The sequence below is a fragment of the Nannobrachium achirus genome, assembly GCF_963921795.1.
Source record: "Nannobrachium achirus genome assembly, chromosome: 14".
In the NCBI taxonomy this organism is placed as follows: domain Eukaryota; kingdom Metazoa; phylum Chordata; class Actinopteri; order Myctophiformes; family Myctophidae; genus Nannobrachium; species Nannobrachium achirus.
In genome coordinates this window covers 39,140,391-39,159,324 of record NC_137821.1, presented here as the reverse complement: position 1 = coordinate 39,159,324, position 18,934 = coordinate 39,140,391, and the positions used below count along the sequence as shown (strand labels likewise).

Here is an 18,934-nt window from a genome sequence, read left to right as displayed (position 1 = left end):
CTTCACCCATTTTCAACCTATCATCATATAATTGGTCCTCACAAATGCTCATTATGCATTTAAGAAAAATGTCTAGGCTTCTTGGACTGTGTCTCAGAGGAGGGCTGTCACTGCCTACCAGCGGGAATCGAAGTGCATAGAAACTTCCAAAGACTCCACTGGAGTCGCATTCACCAAATGATTGGTGAATGAGACAAAAACAAAACAATCTCCACAAATTGATAGAAAATATGTAATTTTTTATTAATTACTATACTGCATTTCCAAAATAACATTGCGACTCGTTGTGAGATCCACTATCCTCACTATTTTGGGTTGGAAAAAAAGGGAAAATGTTTGCCTATATAACATACCCAAAATAGCGCTGCCCAAATGAAGTGTTTTTTATCAGCTCTTCCGAACCTTTTGCGCCGGTTCTGGAAAACCGCGTATGGGGTCGGGTCGAGGCCGGGTACTGCACTCCACGGGGAACGCGCGTGCCAAATTTGAAGCCGGTGGGACAAACGGTTCTCGAGATACACGCACATACTCACATACTCACAGAGATTTCTCGCATTTATTGTAAGATTGTAAGATGAAAACCTACAGATCATGTACGTCGTCCGTCTGTGCGTCACGCCTCATGTCATGCTCATGGTGGCGCTAGAACAGGGCCATTTGAAAAATGTGGGGCAGAGGTTCTGAATTGGCATTCAGGGAGTGTGTGTACTCATTTTGGCAGCGACCGGGCCAACGGCGCCGGAGATTAGCTGCCTAGCTGGTAACAAACTGGAGGGACGCACGGACGGACAGACGGCCGCACGCACAGACGGATGGACGGACAGGGGGGAAAACATACTCTAACTGAGTAAGCATGTTTGGGGTCTCACAGCATATCTCCATATACAGTACATGGATCTCCATATATGGGTAGCAGGGGTCTCCATATATGGGTAACTGGTCCGATAACTCCTGCTTCTTAACTGTGCCATATTAAGAAGCTCTGATGTTTTAGCCAGATTTCTCGTCCTTAGGGCGTCTTACTGGTAAACGTAGTTAGACAATGCATAATATGCCTTATGTCACATCTCACATGTAGATGGACGGGTGCACTGAAATCACAGTAATCTGAAAAAACCTTCACAGTTTGGATAAAGTGTGCCTAAAACTGAATTTGAGGTTAAATGTGAACATTTATGCAGGCAATTGCCATCCCCTGAGATACCAAATGACACCCCTGGTCACTGATTAGACTGACCCCAACCCCAGTCCATCCTTACAACTAATTGCCAAGCCAGCTCATGGTGGTGTTTAAGCATGTCATTGATAGACTCTCACACCACTGCTTCTACAGATTCCACCTTTTGCACAAAAAACGCGCATTTTTACCCGAATGTACCTAGCTGCTTCTCCTGAAGCTATGGTATTTGCACGATGTACACTTTGTACAAAAGTAATGTGTAAGTTTACTGAGCATATCTTTCCCGGAAGTTCTCCTACGCAATTTTCGTCACGAAAGTATCAGGTTACAGTTTGCTTCAAGCCTCAAGCAGCGACGCAGCGAGACTGCCCCCCCCCCCTTCCTCCGAGAGAGAGGGAGAGGGAGAGGGAGGGAGGGAGACAGTGAGCTAATCATAAAAATAGAAGGCATGCCCCAGGAAGGAGTAGAGACCAGTGTTGCCATGTCTGCTTATTATAAGCAACTTTGGGCTTGTTTTTCTGTAGTCTGTATTTAAGTCGCTTGTAAATATTGGTAGTTGCCGCTTGTGAAAATGGTTTGTGCCCCGTACTAGACTTGTGTTGATGGAATGTTTAAAAAAAAATCTCCCATGTTCAGTTTATTTCAAGATTCTTTGAAAATAGCAGACACTGTGCAACGAGGCTTCACAACTCGTTGCACAGTAGCCAATATAGGTTTAAAATGATATCATGTGGGCAAAGTCACTTCTTTTGGTTTTGTTTTCTGCTTGCTTATTTCTCTCACAGGCACCACTTTCAAGGAAACCATTCAAGTTCAGTTGGAGGTCTGGAGTTCATCCATGATCCACCATGCCTGCAGAAGCATTCTTAGAATAGTTTCCCCTTGATATGGCGTCCTTGTAATACAATGAACAACATGGCAAGAGGCTATAAGAGCTAGCTAGCTCTATATGCCACTTAATTGCTTATCACAAGAAAACTGTGGTTCTTCAGTAGTTCTTTGGTACAATGTAGTGTTTCTCTAGTAACCCTACGGGTAATTTGGGGCACTCAAAGGGGTAATTCCGGGTGCTCATAGGGGTCATTTTGGGTACTCAAGGGTACTCAGAAGGTTTATTTTTCTTGTCTAATATTTCTGAGCAATTTATCCTACATTCACAAAATCATTTATATTTTGGAACTAACATACACATTAGCTTGCTAGCTCGCTGCATCACGACCTGGCCTTAGTGAGTTTTGAATATTAAAGTCCAACAACAACAAAAAGCTAGCATTATATGACAATATACTGTATATAGATGCTATATAGCAACATAAGAGGTACAGTATATGTCAACAAATCTCTTTTATAGCTACACTCTTTGTGTAGTGCACTATATTATAGATTATGGATGTTTTTGTTGCATTCCTAAGCCAATAATTTAAGGACACTGTTTGTGTCTCTATAGGGCACCACTGCTGGTCATCAAATTATTGGCATAGGAATGCAACAAAAGCAAAAAATATATCCATGAAGTCTCCATGGTGTGAGTAATCGATAGGAAAAAGGTAATTTGGGGGTTGAACTATCCCTTTAATTATAACCCCTCTTATGATATGATCAAACGATAACATTAATCAGCAACGATCCTTTGCTATTGACTATAGTAAGCAGATTATCGTGGCCTGGGTGGTTTGTGGCACGTGTTATAGGATGTCAAACAGATAGTATCACTTAAACCTTTTATGGTCCATGTCCTCACTTTGAACTATGCTGAACTTTCCTGGAAGTCCCTGCTGTGTTGTGAGAGGGGGGTGGTCTTTTACGTCACACAGGAAATGATGGTATGCTCGGATGTACATTATCAGGTGTCAGCTCGGGATGCCGAGTGACACATATTTGGCTTACTAAAACAAATACAAAATGCTAAAAAAAGGATTGCTAAAGAATTTTTAAACACAATGGGTTCACGTGCTTACTGTATTTACAATGTATGGTGAGCCTGAGTACAGCAAGTGCACGCACACATAGATTCCAGCTCTTTCTAGCACACTGTCGGAGCAGCAGCTGAACAATGGGGCAATGCAGGGCAAATGCAGGCTTCCAAAGTGAGGATTAATTGGAAAGGAGAGTAATTCACTGAGAAAAACTAAAAAGAAAAAGAAAGTTTACTTTATTTATATTTATTTAATCTCAAATAAAAAATATATTATATAAAATATATTATTGTGCAAGTTTAACCACTTTCAACCTGGTGACCCTATTTTTGACATGTCATTATTGTAATTCTTTTCAAACATTTAAAAAAAATATGAAAATAGCAATAATAGCTATCTACAAGCTCACAATATGTTGCATAATTGTATCCGCCAGGCCAAGGCGTGGCAGAGACTATGTTTTGTGAGCAGCTTATCTACGGCACCGTTGGATCAATCTGCGTGACAAAAGTTTGGACTAACAAACTTTGCTAGTTTACTTTTTTAAATCCACTTCGCAATAGGTGGGGCACAGCCAGAATGTATTCCTATTATTTGGACATGGAAAGGTTCGCAAACCCACTTTTTCTGTTAAACTCGTTCAATTGGGCAGAATGTGATGTGGAATTTGATCAACATTTTCGCATTATTCTATTATATGGTATATACTGTAAATCTCTGCATATCTACTGTATGCATGCTTATCTTCCATATACTTCACGTATCTCGAGAACTGTCTGACCAAACAAATTCAACCTCGGAGCACACATCACCGCAGATGTGTTGAGATGCCTGTGTTGAGGTGGTCAGATAAGAGGTTATCCAGAACCGAGTATGCATGTGTAAATGTCCTTTGTCAATCTTGAGAACCGCTCCAGAAGTCAATCGTCTTCAAATTTGAATCGCAGAGGATTCGAGGGAGAGTGGTGCTGGTCATGAATTTGGTCAAATAGGTAGTTGTCCAGAACCGCTGACCTGGCTGGTATGGCCATTTATGGGCATTGGTACTCCAGTATGCCCATATATGGGCGTATACTGATGACATCACAGGTCTCTACTCTCCATATATGGTAAACAGATGGTTACACGTCTCCATTCCGACATGTCTCCTTTCGGACATCTAACCCTGTCCCTAACCCATGTCGGAATAAAGAGCACCCCCCGAAACAGACAGACAGACAGACAGACAGACAGACGGGTACAACAGCTACTCTGACAATGGGTACGGTGGAGCATGCATTTCCAACTAGCAGTTGGGCACCGGTCTAGTATGTTAAAATTAGATGTCACAACTGCATGTCATCGAGCTTCAGTGTTCAAAATACGGTCATGCATCCCAACCACATAAGCATTCCAGAAGGAGCGAAGGGAAACATATGACTATATGTCTCCTCCAGGCTGGATTACTGCAATGCACTCCTCATCAGGATCCCTAGCAAGAGCCTCCAAAGGCTCCAGTACATTCAGAAAACAGCGCTGCTAGGATCCTGATGAGGGTGCGAAAGTATGATCACATTACACCCATCCTCCGTTCACTTCACTGGCTCCCCATCTCCTTCAGGACTGAATACAAGATCTCCCTGCTCACACATCAGTGCATCTACGGCAATGCCCCCCCCCCCTACCTCAAAGAACTGCTAAAACCAAAACCAGCCACTCGGACCCTTCTCAAACACCAACCTTCTACTTGTCCCGGACACCAACCTCCGCACCATGGGCGACAGGGCCTTCAGCTATACAGCCCCAAGCCTGTGGAATGCTCTCCCAGAACACCTGAGAGCTCCTCAATCAGTCCACCGATGTTTTTAAAAATGGACTAAAAACATTTCTTTTTAGCAAAGCATTTTTGTAATTTTCTAGTTGTTTTGTCTTTGCCCTGATTTTAGTCCCATGTAAATTACTGATTGCCTTTATGTGCTGTTTTCTTTATGTATTTTTTTGCCTTTGTAGCACTTTGAGATTCGCAAGAATGTAAAGCGTGTTATAAATTAAATGTATTATTATTATTATTATTATTATTATATCAATGTCCAGTGCAGGGTGGATGTCCCCTTGGAAAAACCTTGGTCAACAAACCCTGCACTGCACTGGCTGTACAGTATGTGGCCACTGCGGCACTGTGCTGTTGTTTGTTCAAAAGCCCCCGGGCTGTTTGCTTACAGTATGTCTGAGCCAATATGAGACCAAGTACGTGCAGCGAGCCATGCATCGTGGTCAGAGCAGGGGCTTGGAGTGGGTGGTGGGTCAGCAGTGTCTCGTCACCCTGACTCCTTGGCTGGACTGGGAGGCTGGCGTTGCATTTGGGATGACTGAAAAGGGGAGGGGGGATATCAAGACAGGGATGAACCCAAGGACTCTCCCCCTCCACCCCCACCTGACCCCACAACTACGATTGATAAACAAAGACAGGCAGGAGTCAAGAGTTGCAAACAGACAGGAGAGGGAGAGTTCACGTCATAGTAAACAGAGAGCAACGAGGTGTGTGTATCTGTGTGTGTGTGTGTGTGTGTGTGTGTGTGTGTGTGTGTGTGTTGTGTGTTGAGCTTTCTTGTCCAGTTTTGTGGGCCAGCGGCCAGCCAGGTCTGCTCCTCTGGCGCGACACAAGACAGGAAGCTGACATAAAAGAATAGGGGGACCGGCGGTGTGGGACACAGGAGCCAGGATAGTAGCCCGGCCGCCGAGGAGGTCGGAAATCATTGTCTCAGAACACACAGGCGTCTGCAGATGAGAGGAGAATTTTTTTAGTTGGTGGGGGTTAGTCGGTGACGTTTGTGTTGACGGAGTGTTGAACAGCTGGCAAATGGTCAGAGGTTTCCATCGCTAGGCCGGTCTGTGACATCCCTCTGCTGCAGTTCCAGGACTTGGTCACGTATGATTAAGATCCGGCTGAAGGGGATGTCAAATTCAGAATACAGTGGAGGCACGGTGGCGCAGTGGTTAGCGCTTCGCCTCACAGCTAGAAGGTCCTGGGTTCGATCCGTGGGTGCTGGGGGCGTGTTTCTCCCTCCACGTCATCAGCGCCCACACCCTAGGTGGGGTCGGCGATAGGGCCTTTCTGTATGGAGTTTGCATGTTCTCCCCGTGTCTCCTAGGGTTGATACCCTCACAAAAACATGCAGTAATCCTGGTCACAATAATGCCTCCCCCTGGCCAGCCGGGGCGCTTGATGGAGGGGAAAGGAACTGGTTGGAATAACGTGTTCCTTCCACGCGCTACGTCCATCCCGGGGAAATCCCCCCAGTCAGGTGAAAAGAAACAACTTGGACTAGTCATGCATTGAAGGAAGCATGAGGTCAGTCCGTTGTCTCCCCAGGCGCGGCAGAGGGAGAGCAGAGCCCAGGATTACATAGGCAATTGGCACTGGGTGAAAATGGGTTGCAAAATCGGGGGATAAAAATTAGTAAAAAATAAAAAGAATCAGAATTTTAATATGAAACAAATAATATAATAACAATATAATAATCAAACAGTAATATAAATAATAGTAATATAAATTGTATTACAATTTGCAGCAAAATCTATTTAAAAGGGTGTTTCAAGCAATTGATGATTTCTTTCAGAAACAAAAAATGTAGGATACCAAGACGCTTCCTCTGCCCCCATACAATGGGGGCATAGAAACATTCTCTCCGCCTTTTATCAAAAACCCCTGGCAAAGTGCACCTGAGCAAGTTTCTTTGCCCCATGTATGCAGTATTTCCCCTGTTTCCAAGCAGCCCTGAGCAGTATTTACTTCCTCTGCCCCCATACTTCCTCTGCCCCCATAGAAACATTCTCTCTGCCTTTTATCAACAACCCCTGGCAACGTGCAGTCGTGCACCTGAGAAAGTTTCTTTGCCCCATGTAGGCGGTATTTCATCTGTTGCCAAGCGGCCTTGAGCAGTATTTACTTGACTGTTTGCCCTGGCCTCACCTTCTCTTATCTGCTGTAACGTCACTTCACCCCTCACACCTCTGCTCTCTTCTGGATGGCCTGTCCGCTATTTCCCGGATTGGCTGCCTCAGTTCTCTGGATGTATGCCCTAAAAGTCTGTCCACTGCAAACCTTCGTATCCAGCTCTACCTCTGCTTTATGTATTACTATACATTGTCAGGGGTAACAGTGGCAGCGGCAGTGACTCAGGGGTAGAGTGTTCGGATGGGAACCAGTTCGATCCCGGGCTCCCCAGAGTTTTTATGTTTTTCTCTTCATACATTAATACCCTATGTTATTGTATGACATTCGCGCGCATAAGCAGCGGAAATAGCTGATCTACAAGCTCACAATGCATCACAATGCAACATTTTCCGGGCTGGTAGATCTGCTATTTTAGTTATAGGCGAAAGACTTGCCCAAAATATTCATTCTGGGTTGAAAGTGGTTAAGTCTGTCTGTGAGTTTTATTTAAGCAATGGGAAGTATTAACAAAATAATAATGACATTGGATCCATTGGACCAACACAGGTTATTTTTTTCCATATCCGAATAGAAGCGTTTTTTGGACATACAAGGTTTCCACCCGACTGTCGATATACCTACTGTATGCCTGAAACCCACATGGCTACGGGTACATACAAGTAGGTCACAAAGGCAGTCTGTCAAGATAAATATGCACCCAAATCACATACAGTCACAAATAAATAACTATACACAGGGACATGTTGAGCAACATGGCAGCTGAAAACCTTCTATTTACTTCTACAGAAAGAAAATAACCAGCTGCCAATAAAGAATTAAGAGTTTCATTTAGAGCTCGACAGTTGCCTTTCTTTCACTAGTACATGGGGTCTGCAACCTTTATGACATGAAGTGCCATGTTTTTATTTTCTTGATATTCAACATATCAACATTAAGTTCAACTAGAAGAAGTGCTCTTCCGAGCACAGGTCTCCACCAGGCCACGTGTCCTGGTGGTGCTATAATAGGCCAATGTAAAAAGGGTGGCATGTGTTCTTCACCAATCTTAGACCTTTCATGGCGCCACCATGAGGCTGATTTGAACATTTTGTAGTGTAATTTCTTCCTTGGCCTTTTGTGGATGTGTGTGCACAATTTCATTACAATTGCACGCTGTGTTCATGATTTGAGGCATTTTGTTTGAAACGGATCAATCCTGAAAAGTTTGAGTTTGCATACAGAGTTTGCATACAGATGTGTGCCAATGATTACCCTCCCCTGTGCCAAAGTTGGCACCCGTGCCTAACGTTGCCCACCCGTGCTCTAGTCTTTACCATTTCACTGTGGTAGCCAACACAGTAATACAAGGCTAATTGTTAACCTGGGTGTTCTAGCTGCCTCATCAGGCACCTGTCAGGCTAAAACAACAGTCAAAGACTAAATAGCAGATTTTCAAACTAGTACACGTGTCGCGCATTAGCCCTGGTTTGGGGTAATGCGTAATGCGTGCTCCCTCAGCCATATGTTCCCTCGGGTTAGGGTTAGTGCTAGGTTTGAGGGAACATACATACAGTAGGGCTGAGCAGAGAGGACCATATGTACTGAGTTGCACACCATGAACCAGCATCTTCCTAATCTAACCCAATGGTTCTCAACCAGGGGGGTCCCCAGATGATTAGCTTAATGTGCAACATTGTTTTCTCACTCAACAGTAAACAAACCAGCATAAAGTTTAAGTGTATAGAGGGCATCTGCACATTTCTAAAGTGACAATTTATGGACTTTTAAATACCTCTAAAATGACAAATTAAACATTGGCCAAATTGTCAAATATTAGAGGTAGAAATAGTTAAAATAGCAGATCTACATGCTCACAACGCCTTGCGTTGCGAGGCCATGTGAGCATGTAGATCGGCTATTTTCACAATAGAACCGTGTTTGTTATACAAAATGTAATGCCTCGACTCTTAGTGCTCGTCAGGTTGGGGGGGTCCCCAGTTAAAATATGAATATTGGGGGGGGGGGGGGTTCTCAACCTGAAAAGGTTGAGAACCACTGATCTAACCTACCGTGCACCTCCCAACTAGCACCTGTCTTACTCGATAAAATTACGCTCTTCTCCTCTCAACTGTCTTGCTGCACTGTGTGAGATGTTTAGAGAGACACATGGTACTCACTGTCTGTGTGGCATATACTGTACTGTACGTATCTGGCACTAATTAAACCGAACAAGTTACTTGTCTATGTAAATGTACTTGGTGTAATAGAAGCTGCTCTGGCTGCAGTGAACACCCAGTGGCTGCCCTGGTCTCACCCTGTGGTACTGTGATGTTAATTGAGTCCACAGTGCCGTGAGAGGTTGAGAGGGATGGTGAGACTCGTGCTCCATGAGGTCTGATAAGGCCTGTCACCAAGCACAGACATCCTGACCTGCAACTTGAAAGGCTGAACACTGTGTACTGTATCTTCCTGTGTAGCTAGCAACCACTTTAGGGGTGTGTAACGATATAGAAACTGAATCGAAAACTCTATTTTCATTTTCAATTATCTACTATATTGTTTGCAAAGTAACATATCGTACCGTTTTGGCTTTGTATCGAAACGTTTTAAAATGCAAATAATCAATTGTATACGGAAACTAAGTATGTGTGCCTTGTATTCAGCTATTTTAAGAGGTTTCTAATTACCTTTCCATTCCACATAGCTACTCTTGGTCTATCGATAATTGTGTGTAATCACTAAAGGTGCAGGTTTGTCCATATGTGTTGCAATATAATGTCCATGTATTTGCTAGATAATTACAGCGTTTACTTATTTATATAATTAATAAGAGATTTTTGACAAGTTTCACACAGATTTAATGTCTTTGCTAAATAGTTGCTATATTGATTTTAAAGCATTGATTCGAATCGTATCGTACCGCCATGAATGAACCAATATCGTCCTTGTATCGTATTGTCAACCATGTATCGTGATGCGTATCGTATCGCTATTAAAATGTATCGTTACACCCCTAAACCACTTACAGTACAGGCTTTTGTACTATTATGCCTACACCCCCGATATGACACCCTGGTATTCCTCCACTGATCCTTGTAGTTTGATATGCTAATGATACTAACTGCAGCTCTGCAACTAATAACGGCAAATAGCCGCTCTAATGTCATATTTTTTCACATGCAGGACTGCTTTCTGCTACAGTATATGGGACACCTGATTCATGAGTACAACATAGGGTGGCCCCTAAATACTGAGGATCTAAAAGTCCTCCGGGCAACCTGAATGAGCTCAACAAGTTTACCTGACAATCCGTCCGTAAGATTTAGTGGCCAGTGGCCAATAAAGGTGGTGCTAGAGAAAATGCCAAGAGGTCACCAACATCAGTTGGGTGCATCCTCAAGTCTCAGATCAGGCTGAAACTTTCCCTAAATTTGGTCATATAGCAAAAATATGTCAGAGATGACTGACCTCACAGGCTGGCCACACGATGTCCGAAGTCCACAATGGAACCACAAGATTCTCAAGTGGATCCAAAAAAATGTTTAAAATGTATTTTAGGTACAGTTGATTTCGCCTGCTGCTAGTGCATAAACGCAATGGCTTTTCTGAGGATTTTGCAGCATACTGTCAGATTACAGTAAAACTAATGAACCGGATCATGTCAGGCAATATAACAACCCAGGGTTTGCTGCAATGAGGAAAGCAGCAAACATTCTTTTTATGAGATTCATGAAATTGGAACACTTGCACCACTGACCCTGAGCTGCCAGTCTGTCGCCCATATGAACTGTCCCGTTTCCTGTGACGGGAAAAGACGATAGGGCCTTAAAATATAATTATAAGAGCTGTATAGCTCCACCAAACATGCTTAGGCCCATGTTTATTCTAACATGCTTGTTTTCCTTTTGTTTCACAATGGGATACAATTCTCCCTGGGATATTTTAGGTCTCATTGCAAGTTGCAGGGCTCTTCGGGGGAAGTTAGCCTACTCATGTGTATTGTATGGACATGGTCATTTTCACAGAGCTGAGTAAGGCCTATCAAGAGAGAAAATGCTGTGCTCGTTATGACACAATGAAAGTAGCTGCTCTAATTCCCATACTGCTGAACGTCAAATAGCCATCATGTCGCTTTGTTTGAAAAGAAAACTAGAGAGTAAACTTTTACTTCTACCCCACTACATCTCGGATCCAAATATTGTACTTTTACTCCACTGCATTTATTTGAAAACTTTAGTTAGTTACTTTGCATATATAAAATATGATATTATAAAGCATTCATAAACCACTTTAGCCCTGTTTTATACCTTGGCTTTTTGAAAATAGCCAATCTACAAGCAAGTAGATCTGCTATTTTCAAACATTTTGTACTTTTACTTTTGGTACTTCAAGTACATTTTGATGCCAACACTTTCATACTTTTACTCAAGTACATTTTGAATTCCGGACTTTTACTTGTAACAGAGCATTTCTATATTGCAGTATTGACACTTGTACTTACTGCTTCATAGTCACAACAACACTGGTACAGACCTTCTCCCTCTGTGGCACGCGAGCTGAATGACAAAGACAAGCCTTGTTAGGAGCTGCTGTCCTCCAATTTTGTTACGTGATTTTACAAAATACTGTATGCATTGTCAGTGGTGTGGCTGACTGACTACAATCTAATTTATACTGTTGTCACATGACACTTTCGCTCACCGCAAATAAACTGGTTTTCGCAACTCTGCAGCTAAGTATAAATGTCTGACACTAAAGTGATCTGGTGGGTTTGTTGCAGCTGATAGGGGTATTGATATATTGTATATTGTATATACTTGTATACAAGTACGGTAGTAGAGCATTTGAAATCATCACAATCAGTCACATAAAAAGAAACAAACATTCAGACTTTCAGAATAATCTTACACTTACACTCAGGTGCTGTTTCCTGCTTTGCAGACTCCTGACTTTAGCACTGCACTGCAAGACACCTGTCACAGAGAAGAGAAGCAAGACACACATGGATGTCCCAGGTGACTGCATGACATAATTATGTAGTTGTTGTTTTGTTTATATTTACATTCCAGTGGTCCAGGGGACCCTCTGAGTTCCTTGAAGGAAGGGGTTCCAAGCCCTGTCTCTCAGTCTGTAACTCTCAGAGTGCACACATGGAAACAAATGCACCGTTCCATGTGTAGGCTACACTCTGATTGATTGATTGATTGATTGTAGACTTAATTAGAAGTTTGCAGAAGAAAAGGACAATTACAGTTTCATGACAGTACAGCTCACTGGTACAAGGGCAACTAAAAGGATAAACACCTCAAGAATGCTTTTGGGCTTGTTTCAATTGGGGACAAATAAAACACAGTACTGTGCTGAAAATATATTTTAAAAACAGTTGCAAAATAAAGCAAAATAATTGTTATTTACAATAGAAAGGTTAGGGGGAGGTAAGCATAGATTTGTTTTTATTTTACCAGTTTCGAGTAGCAGCTGCTTGTATGGCTTTTCAGAGTGGTTTTAAAGGAAGGTAGGGATTAATTACATTTTAGTTAAAGGTTGAACCACTATTCTAAACATAATGCAAACATCCAGTGTACTGTACTACAGTACAGTGCAGGCCTATTACTTGGAGTTAAAACCTTAGATTAGAACCACTGTTCTAGTTGAACTCACCTTGACACCGTATTATGTTTCAGACAGTCCAAACAAATAAATTAGTTTGGAACTCTAGACATAGGACTGACGCCTGTTGCTGGTTGATGAGCCTAGTTGGTAAGGGTGAGGGTCAGACATGAATGAATGAATGTGACAAGTGACAACACAGGATCCTGAGTATGCCTCCACGCTGGCCTACAGAAACACCGACTCCCCCTTCTGGTAAACCAAAGGAACTACGTTGGGAAAGATGGGAGTCGTTTAGCCGTTTAAATGAGTGCAAGTCGCCCTTCTGTCTGGAATTTGAAACATGCTTAAAGTTGGAGTCATACATGCATCATAGGTGACACAGAGAAGCTGGCTGTTTAAAATAATATAATAATAACAAAGTCACTGCACTAAAAATACCAGTCACTGTTCCAAACTCCATGTGTAGTGTGTTGCCCGTGGCGTGGTGTTGCTTGTGCGCGGGCGGAACTAAAGACTTATTCGAAATGCGCGAAGGGGGACTTAATTCAGCGTTGCACCAAACCACTCGAAATGCAAGAAGGTAGAGTAGAAATGTTGTTCAGATGTTCTTGTTGATATTACTCGCGTATAATATACAAATATAAATAAATACTTAATGGATAAAAACGTCACCGAAGAGGTTATAGCAGGTGTCGCCGAAGATCAGATTGACTGGGGAGAGAACGCAGTAAAAGAGAGCAGCAGCTGGAGTGACTCTTTACTGAAGAATGCCCACTGTGGACTTCCTATCCCTGTCACAGTCACAACAGACCCCCTGAAATGTTCCCTGGTTAAAGGAGAGTGCCTGTACTTCCACTACGGCTGTGATGGACAAGATGACAGAGGCTGGGGCTGTGGCTACCGAACCATCCAGACCATGGCTTCATGGTTGACTCACAACTGGTCTCCTCCTGGGGGGCAGCAGCAGCAGTGCCAGCCCAAGCAGCCCCCTCCTCCTCCTCCTCCTCCTCCAAGTCTCCCCGAGATCCAGCAGGCCCTGGTGGCCATGGGGGACAAGCCAGGCTCCTTTTCAGGCTCCAGGGAGTGGATCGGGACATTTGAAGCCGCCCTGGTCTTGGACCACTTCTACGACGTCCCCTGCAAGGTGGTGCATGTGAGGGGTGGAGGAGGAGCAGAGCTGGAGAGCGTGGCAGTGGCAGAGTTGCACCAGCACTTTCAGAGGCACGGGTCCCCTGTCATGATGGGAGGGGACAGGGACAACTCGTCCAAGGGGATCCTGGGCGTGTGCACGGGGGACAAAGGTAGCTATCTGCTGGTCATGGACCCGCACTACTATGGTTGTCCTCTGGAGAGGGATGAGCTGCAGAGGCGGGGATGGGTGGCATGGAAAAGGGTGTCATCTCTGGACCAGTGTTCATTTTATAACCTGTGTCTGCCTCAGAGTCAGAGTGTCAAACACTGATATAAGCTCTGTGATGATTGTTTTTACAATAACATTTGTGTAATTAGTTGTTTATAAATATAAATATTAAATTAGAATTCTGGGAAATTGCTAGTGTGGTTGTTGCACTGACTCGAGTTGCGAGGAATCAACTGGGGACTGAATTCTGCAATACCATTTATATCTATATTCTTACGACACTCTCCTTCTAGTGAGGTGCGGTTACCTGGTTTGTGGACTCCTGACTGAAGGAGAATGCATGGAAAATGAAGCATAGTCTACCGATATAGCAGACCTTTTTGGCTGCAGTACCCCCTTATACTGATTTCTGAAGCCAAGTACCCCCCTTCCCTGACTACAGCCTTTTGCTTACAATTGATTGGCGTCAAAAGTCCAGTTCCAATGCTAATATGTTAAAAATAAAGCAGCATCATGGCAAATAAACATTGCTTTCTATTGAATAACAGTTGCATTAGTCAAGTTATTTATGTAATTTGGTTTAACAATTTACAGATGAGCAGGTTCACACAAAGGCTGTCAATGTTTTATCATTAACCATAACAGTGGTTATGTTATGATGAAATGGGACTATTCCATTTTCTATTTCTTCTCACGTACCCCCTGCGTATGTGTATCCCTAGTACGTAGAGTACCCCCATTTGAGAAATATGGTCTATATTATTATGTTCACTGTGGAGGTATTCAGAGAATGACTTTGGCATGATACCTTCACAGGAAACTATTACACATGGCTTTTTTATTTGATTTACATTTTAGATCCATAGCTGAACCCACCATGCCACACGCACCATATGTACAATTAAATTCTATTTTCAAAAGTTATGTTTCCTGTTCTGTCAAATACATTTTGGCACTCTGAACAACAATAGGCTACTTGTTGTTTAAGTTGTAGCTGGATAAGGAGTGAGGATCACACCTGAAGACCTGACTCCTGACCTCACTATTCAAAATAACTGTACTAGTACTTACAGTATCAGTTTGAGAGAAGCTGTAGTGCCATCTTGTGGGTAATTAATGAAATGTCACACTGTTTTTGGACATACAAATGAAGCACTGTGATCAAAGAAAGACAATGAAACATGATTATTTAAATGCAACGTTTAAAGCTAAATGATGTGGTGTTTTCTTACATAGGAATGATTAATACTCTTGAATGGAGCAAATTAAAGAACATCTTTATTTTCTACTGCAGAATGATTTTCATACAATAACAGCCAGACTGTTCCTTCTTTAATTTCACATTTTCTTTTTAAATGAATAGCAGTATCACCTAAATAACCCAAACTGCAACGTTGTTTAAACCAGAAATATTGTGAAAAAAGCTAACATTTTGTCTTAAACATCCGGTACGCAGTCATTGTAGAAGATCTGGAAATTCTTGTCCACCTCCATCCTTCCTTTGAGGAACTTCTCCAGATTCTTAAGAGGAACCTCCACCATGTGGTTGTTGATTCGATCATTGAGTCCGTATGATCCAAATGCAGGGAACTTGTAGCGCAAAAAGTAGGGGGCGTTTTGGTCGAAGTCGGTGCAGCAGTAGGCCGACCACATGTACTCTGGAATGGCGACCCGGTCTTGGTTGTTCCGACGAATCATGTTCCCCGATATGGTGACCCCGTTGACCACGAAGGCCTTTCCCCGGCAGTAGTTGTTGAGACGCTTGCGGATCAGGTCCAGGTGCTCAGCCCAGGGGCCCATGCTGAACTCTCTTATCTGTGGCACCACGTTGGTGAGGCTGTAGGTGGAGGCCTTGTCCATTGGGTCTGACTGGTGCTCGTCGGGGCTGAGTTGGCCACGCTCATACTGCACCACGTCAGCAAAGTCTTCTAGAACCGCCTGGCTGTCTTCAAAGTTCATATGCATGTTGGAGGACTGGGGGAAGGGCTCCATGTTACTGCTGCCCTTATCAGACGCCAGCTAGAGACAAAGAGAATACGTGGTGAAGAAGAGCATGCATTATTTACACACTGTTACATTCTTGTATAACAGTAATAATGGCACAGCGAGTACATAGATGACGTCGTAGATGACACTGATCTGTGTGAACTTTGGACAAAATCTTTAGGAGGAGAAGCAAAAAGTGTTTGAAGAAAATGAAACTAGCATTACTGAATTGGATGTGATGATCAAAGGAATTCAGGAGGTACACATTTTGATTGGCTGACTGCAACTTTCTCTATTCCATTTAGCCTACCCTCTTCATGTGATATTATGTGCTTTTGCACTTCATTTGGAGTTTTGTGTGAAAGTAATTCAAAAGCAATGTAATATAGTATAACTTAGGTACATTAAGTAAACTTAGCAAATTCAAAATATATAACTTCCCAACTTCTTGTTTCTCTTGCAGAAGTAACATTTATTTTAAGTGGTACGTGAGCAAAAGGACAATATCCTATCCTACCCATTCACAGCTTATCTTATGCTTACAACTTTACTCAGAAGAGCAGTAATAAAATATCTTCTCATCTATTAGGTGGGTATGAAACACCTGCAGCACATTGTGGAGAGAACCTATCAAATGTTTTAGTTTTGTCTGAACCCATTACAGTAATGAACTTCCTGTTGAGTACAGCTGTATATTGAGCAATGCTGCATAATGTAGTGCAGTATAAAAATGTAAATATACTATAGTGGTTATCGTAATCATGTATTACTTTGACATAACACAACTAAATGGACACATATTGTATGTATACTAAGACTTAAACACTAAACACTCACAATGAATGGACCACTCGTCATTGAGCCTCATGCTCAAACTCACCTGAGGTTCAAACATCCAAGGAAAATCCACCTTCTTCTCGCCGTCTGACTTCTTGAAGGTGTAGGCAGAGTAGATGGGGATATGCTTGCGGGGTTCGTAGAGGGTGACATAGCGTGGCTTGTCCTCGTAGTGCTGGCAGATCTTCTTCAGAGAGTTGCTGAGGTAGCCTCGCGGTGGCGTGCCCATGTACAGTGAGTCCTTGCAACGCTCCGCACGGTTGAAATCAGTCACCACCCCTGCGCTGACTCCCTGTAGCAGCACACAGGTGAGTAAGGTCACGGCCGCTGCGAGGGACATGGCACTGGGCTTCGGTGCAGCCATCAGCACTGCACTGTAAACTCTGTAACAATCTCTCCCAACTACCTCTGTGTGCAGCAACCCAGAACTCCTTTCCAAATTGGAACAGATGTGAGATAACATTTTTGTACTCACTCATAGTGGCTGGAGGCTGTAACTGTCAGGCCTTTTCCATATTATTCAAAGTGCCAATGTGTATAGTGGCAATAACGTACAAGCTATGAATGTTATCACTGTTCGAGAGGAATTAGAGATAACTATGCTGGAAATATCAGCAGAACATGAAGCATCCTCTGTCTACATACAAAGGACGATGATACACGAAAGAAGAAGAAGGAGTATGTAGACAGGATAACAAACACCAGTTAGCATAACCTCTCCTTTCTAATTTTCATTTATTACCAAGTACATTTACACATATATACCCAGGATATTGTCCTCATTTAACCCATGCCTGGGTAGCCATTCTCTTGCACCAGCTATGAGGAGTGTGTTTGGCAGGTCGTTGATGACACATAAAAACACCAGTGAGATTCAAACCCTGGACCTTAATGCCATGATGCAACAGTGCTAACCACTGAGTGACCTGCCCATGTCATATTCCTATTCTATATCCTATTTTAGTGGGGCCTAAAAAAAACACAATGGGGCCTAAAAAAACGAAATGGAAGAATATACTGTATATGGAAAGCAAGAGAGGAGAAACTGAATGCATTTACACAGTGTGGCTTTATCTTCAACTGTGTACACAACTCCACATCCTCTCCTTCCTCAGAGTCAAATGTTTGCAAAGCATGCCTCAGTATGCACTCTAACTAGACAGAAAGAAGACAATGGCATAAGTATAGTAGTAAAGCATCTCTATCACATAATCAACCCGTCCTCTTATATGAATGTCCTCATTCAAAATGCCTTATAATGAGAATCTACCGATCAGTGTTTTATGGAATGTAACATTCCAAAACAGCTATAGCCATATAATCAGAGATTGTGGTGTGTAAGGTGTAGTCTACAACAATTTGACCAAAATGGTGTTCAGGCAGGCTACATGAACCAGGGCTGTCACACAGGAGGACGCAGTCGAGTGGCAACACTGCTTGCTTACTAGATATCACTCCTCATGCACTGATATCAAGGTAGCTTGCTGCCACATCCTCTGTGAAAGCCCTTTGTATTGAGGCAAATGAGTTTCTGAAAGTATGTGCACAGGCGTCTTGTTCTTTCTGTGGCCAGTGAAAGAGTAGTGATCGTACAGTCATTTTCAGACATTACTGACAACGCCTTCAAAACACAATTCTTTATAATGAAGACATTATAAAGAATTTTCATTTTTATTACAAATGTTAAGGGATCCATGCAAAGATGTCTTTGTCTTATGTGATAATAATGTTATCAGAATGTATCTTACTCCAAATATTGACATTAGTATCAAGTACCAAATTCCTGCATTGGAGAATGAATATAATGAAAAACACAATTACAGGGATGAGTAAATCAACTTTTATTACTACAGATGAGGCAAGGCAAGCAGCATTAGGCTAATAGTGATTATTTTGTCTTCAACTCAATTCAAAGTTTATTCATAGAGCAATATTTGATGATTTTACAGATCACACAACATGACAAGACACACACATGGCACATAGCTGAGAGATATTCTGAAGCTCTGCAGATTTCTTAACCACTTGAACCCTAGCATCCCTAAACTAGGCAAACATTGGGCGAGAATTGGCAAAGACGTCTATAGAGGGTGAAAATGACAATGCCAAGGATAGACCCCTGGGGT

The 18,934-nt window shown here is 42.7% G+C and overlaps 1 protein-coding gene across 1 annotated transcript; it reads left to right on the top strand.

Annotated features, from left to right (window-relative positions):
* The first annotated feature begins 13,210 nt into the window (after nt 1-13,210).
* ufsp1 (UFM1-specific peptidase 1) lies at nt 13,211-14,136 on the top strand. The gene has a single exon (XM_080741342.1). It carries the CDS (start codon nt 13,281-13,283, stop codon nt 14,085-14,087), a length of 807 nt encoding a protein of 268 aa, XP_080597468.1. The 5' UTR covers nt 13,211-13,280; the 3' UTR covers nt 14,088-14,136.
* Nucleotides 14,137-18,934: the final 4,798 nt, after the last annotated feature.

What these genes read in the sequence shown, in the direction of transcription:
- ufsp1 (XM_080741342.1), top strand. Translation starts at nt 13,281, where the DNA reads ATGGATAAAAACGTCACCGAAGAGGTTATAGCAGGTGTCGCCGAAGAT.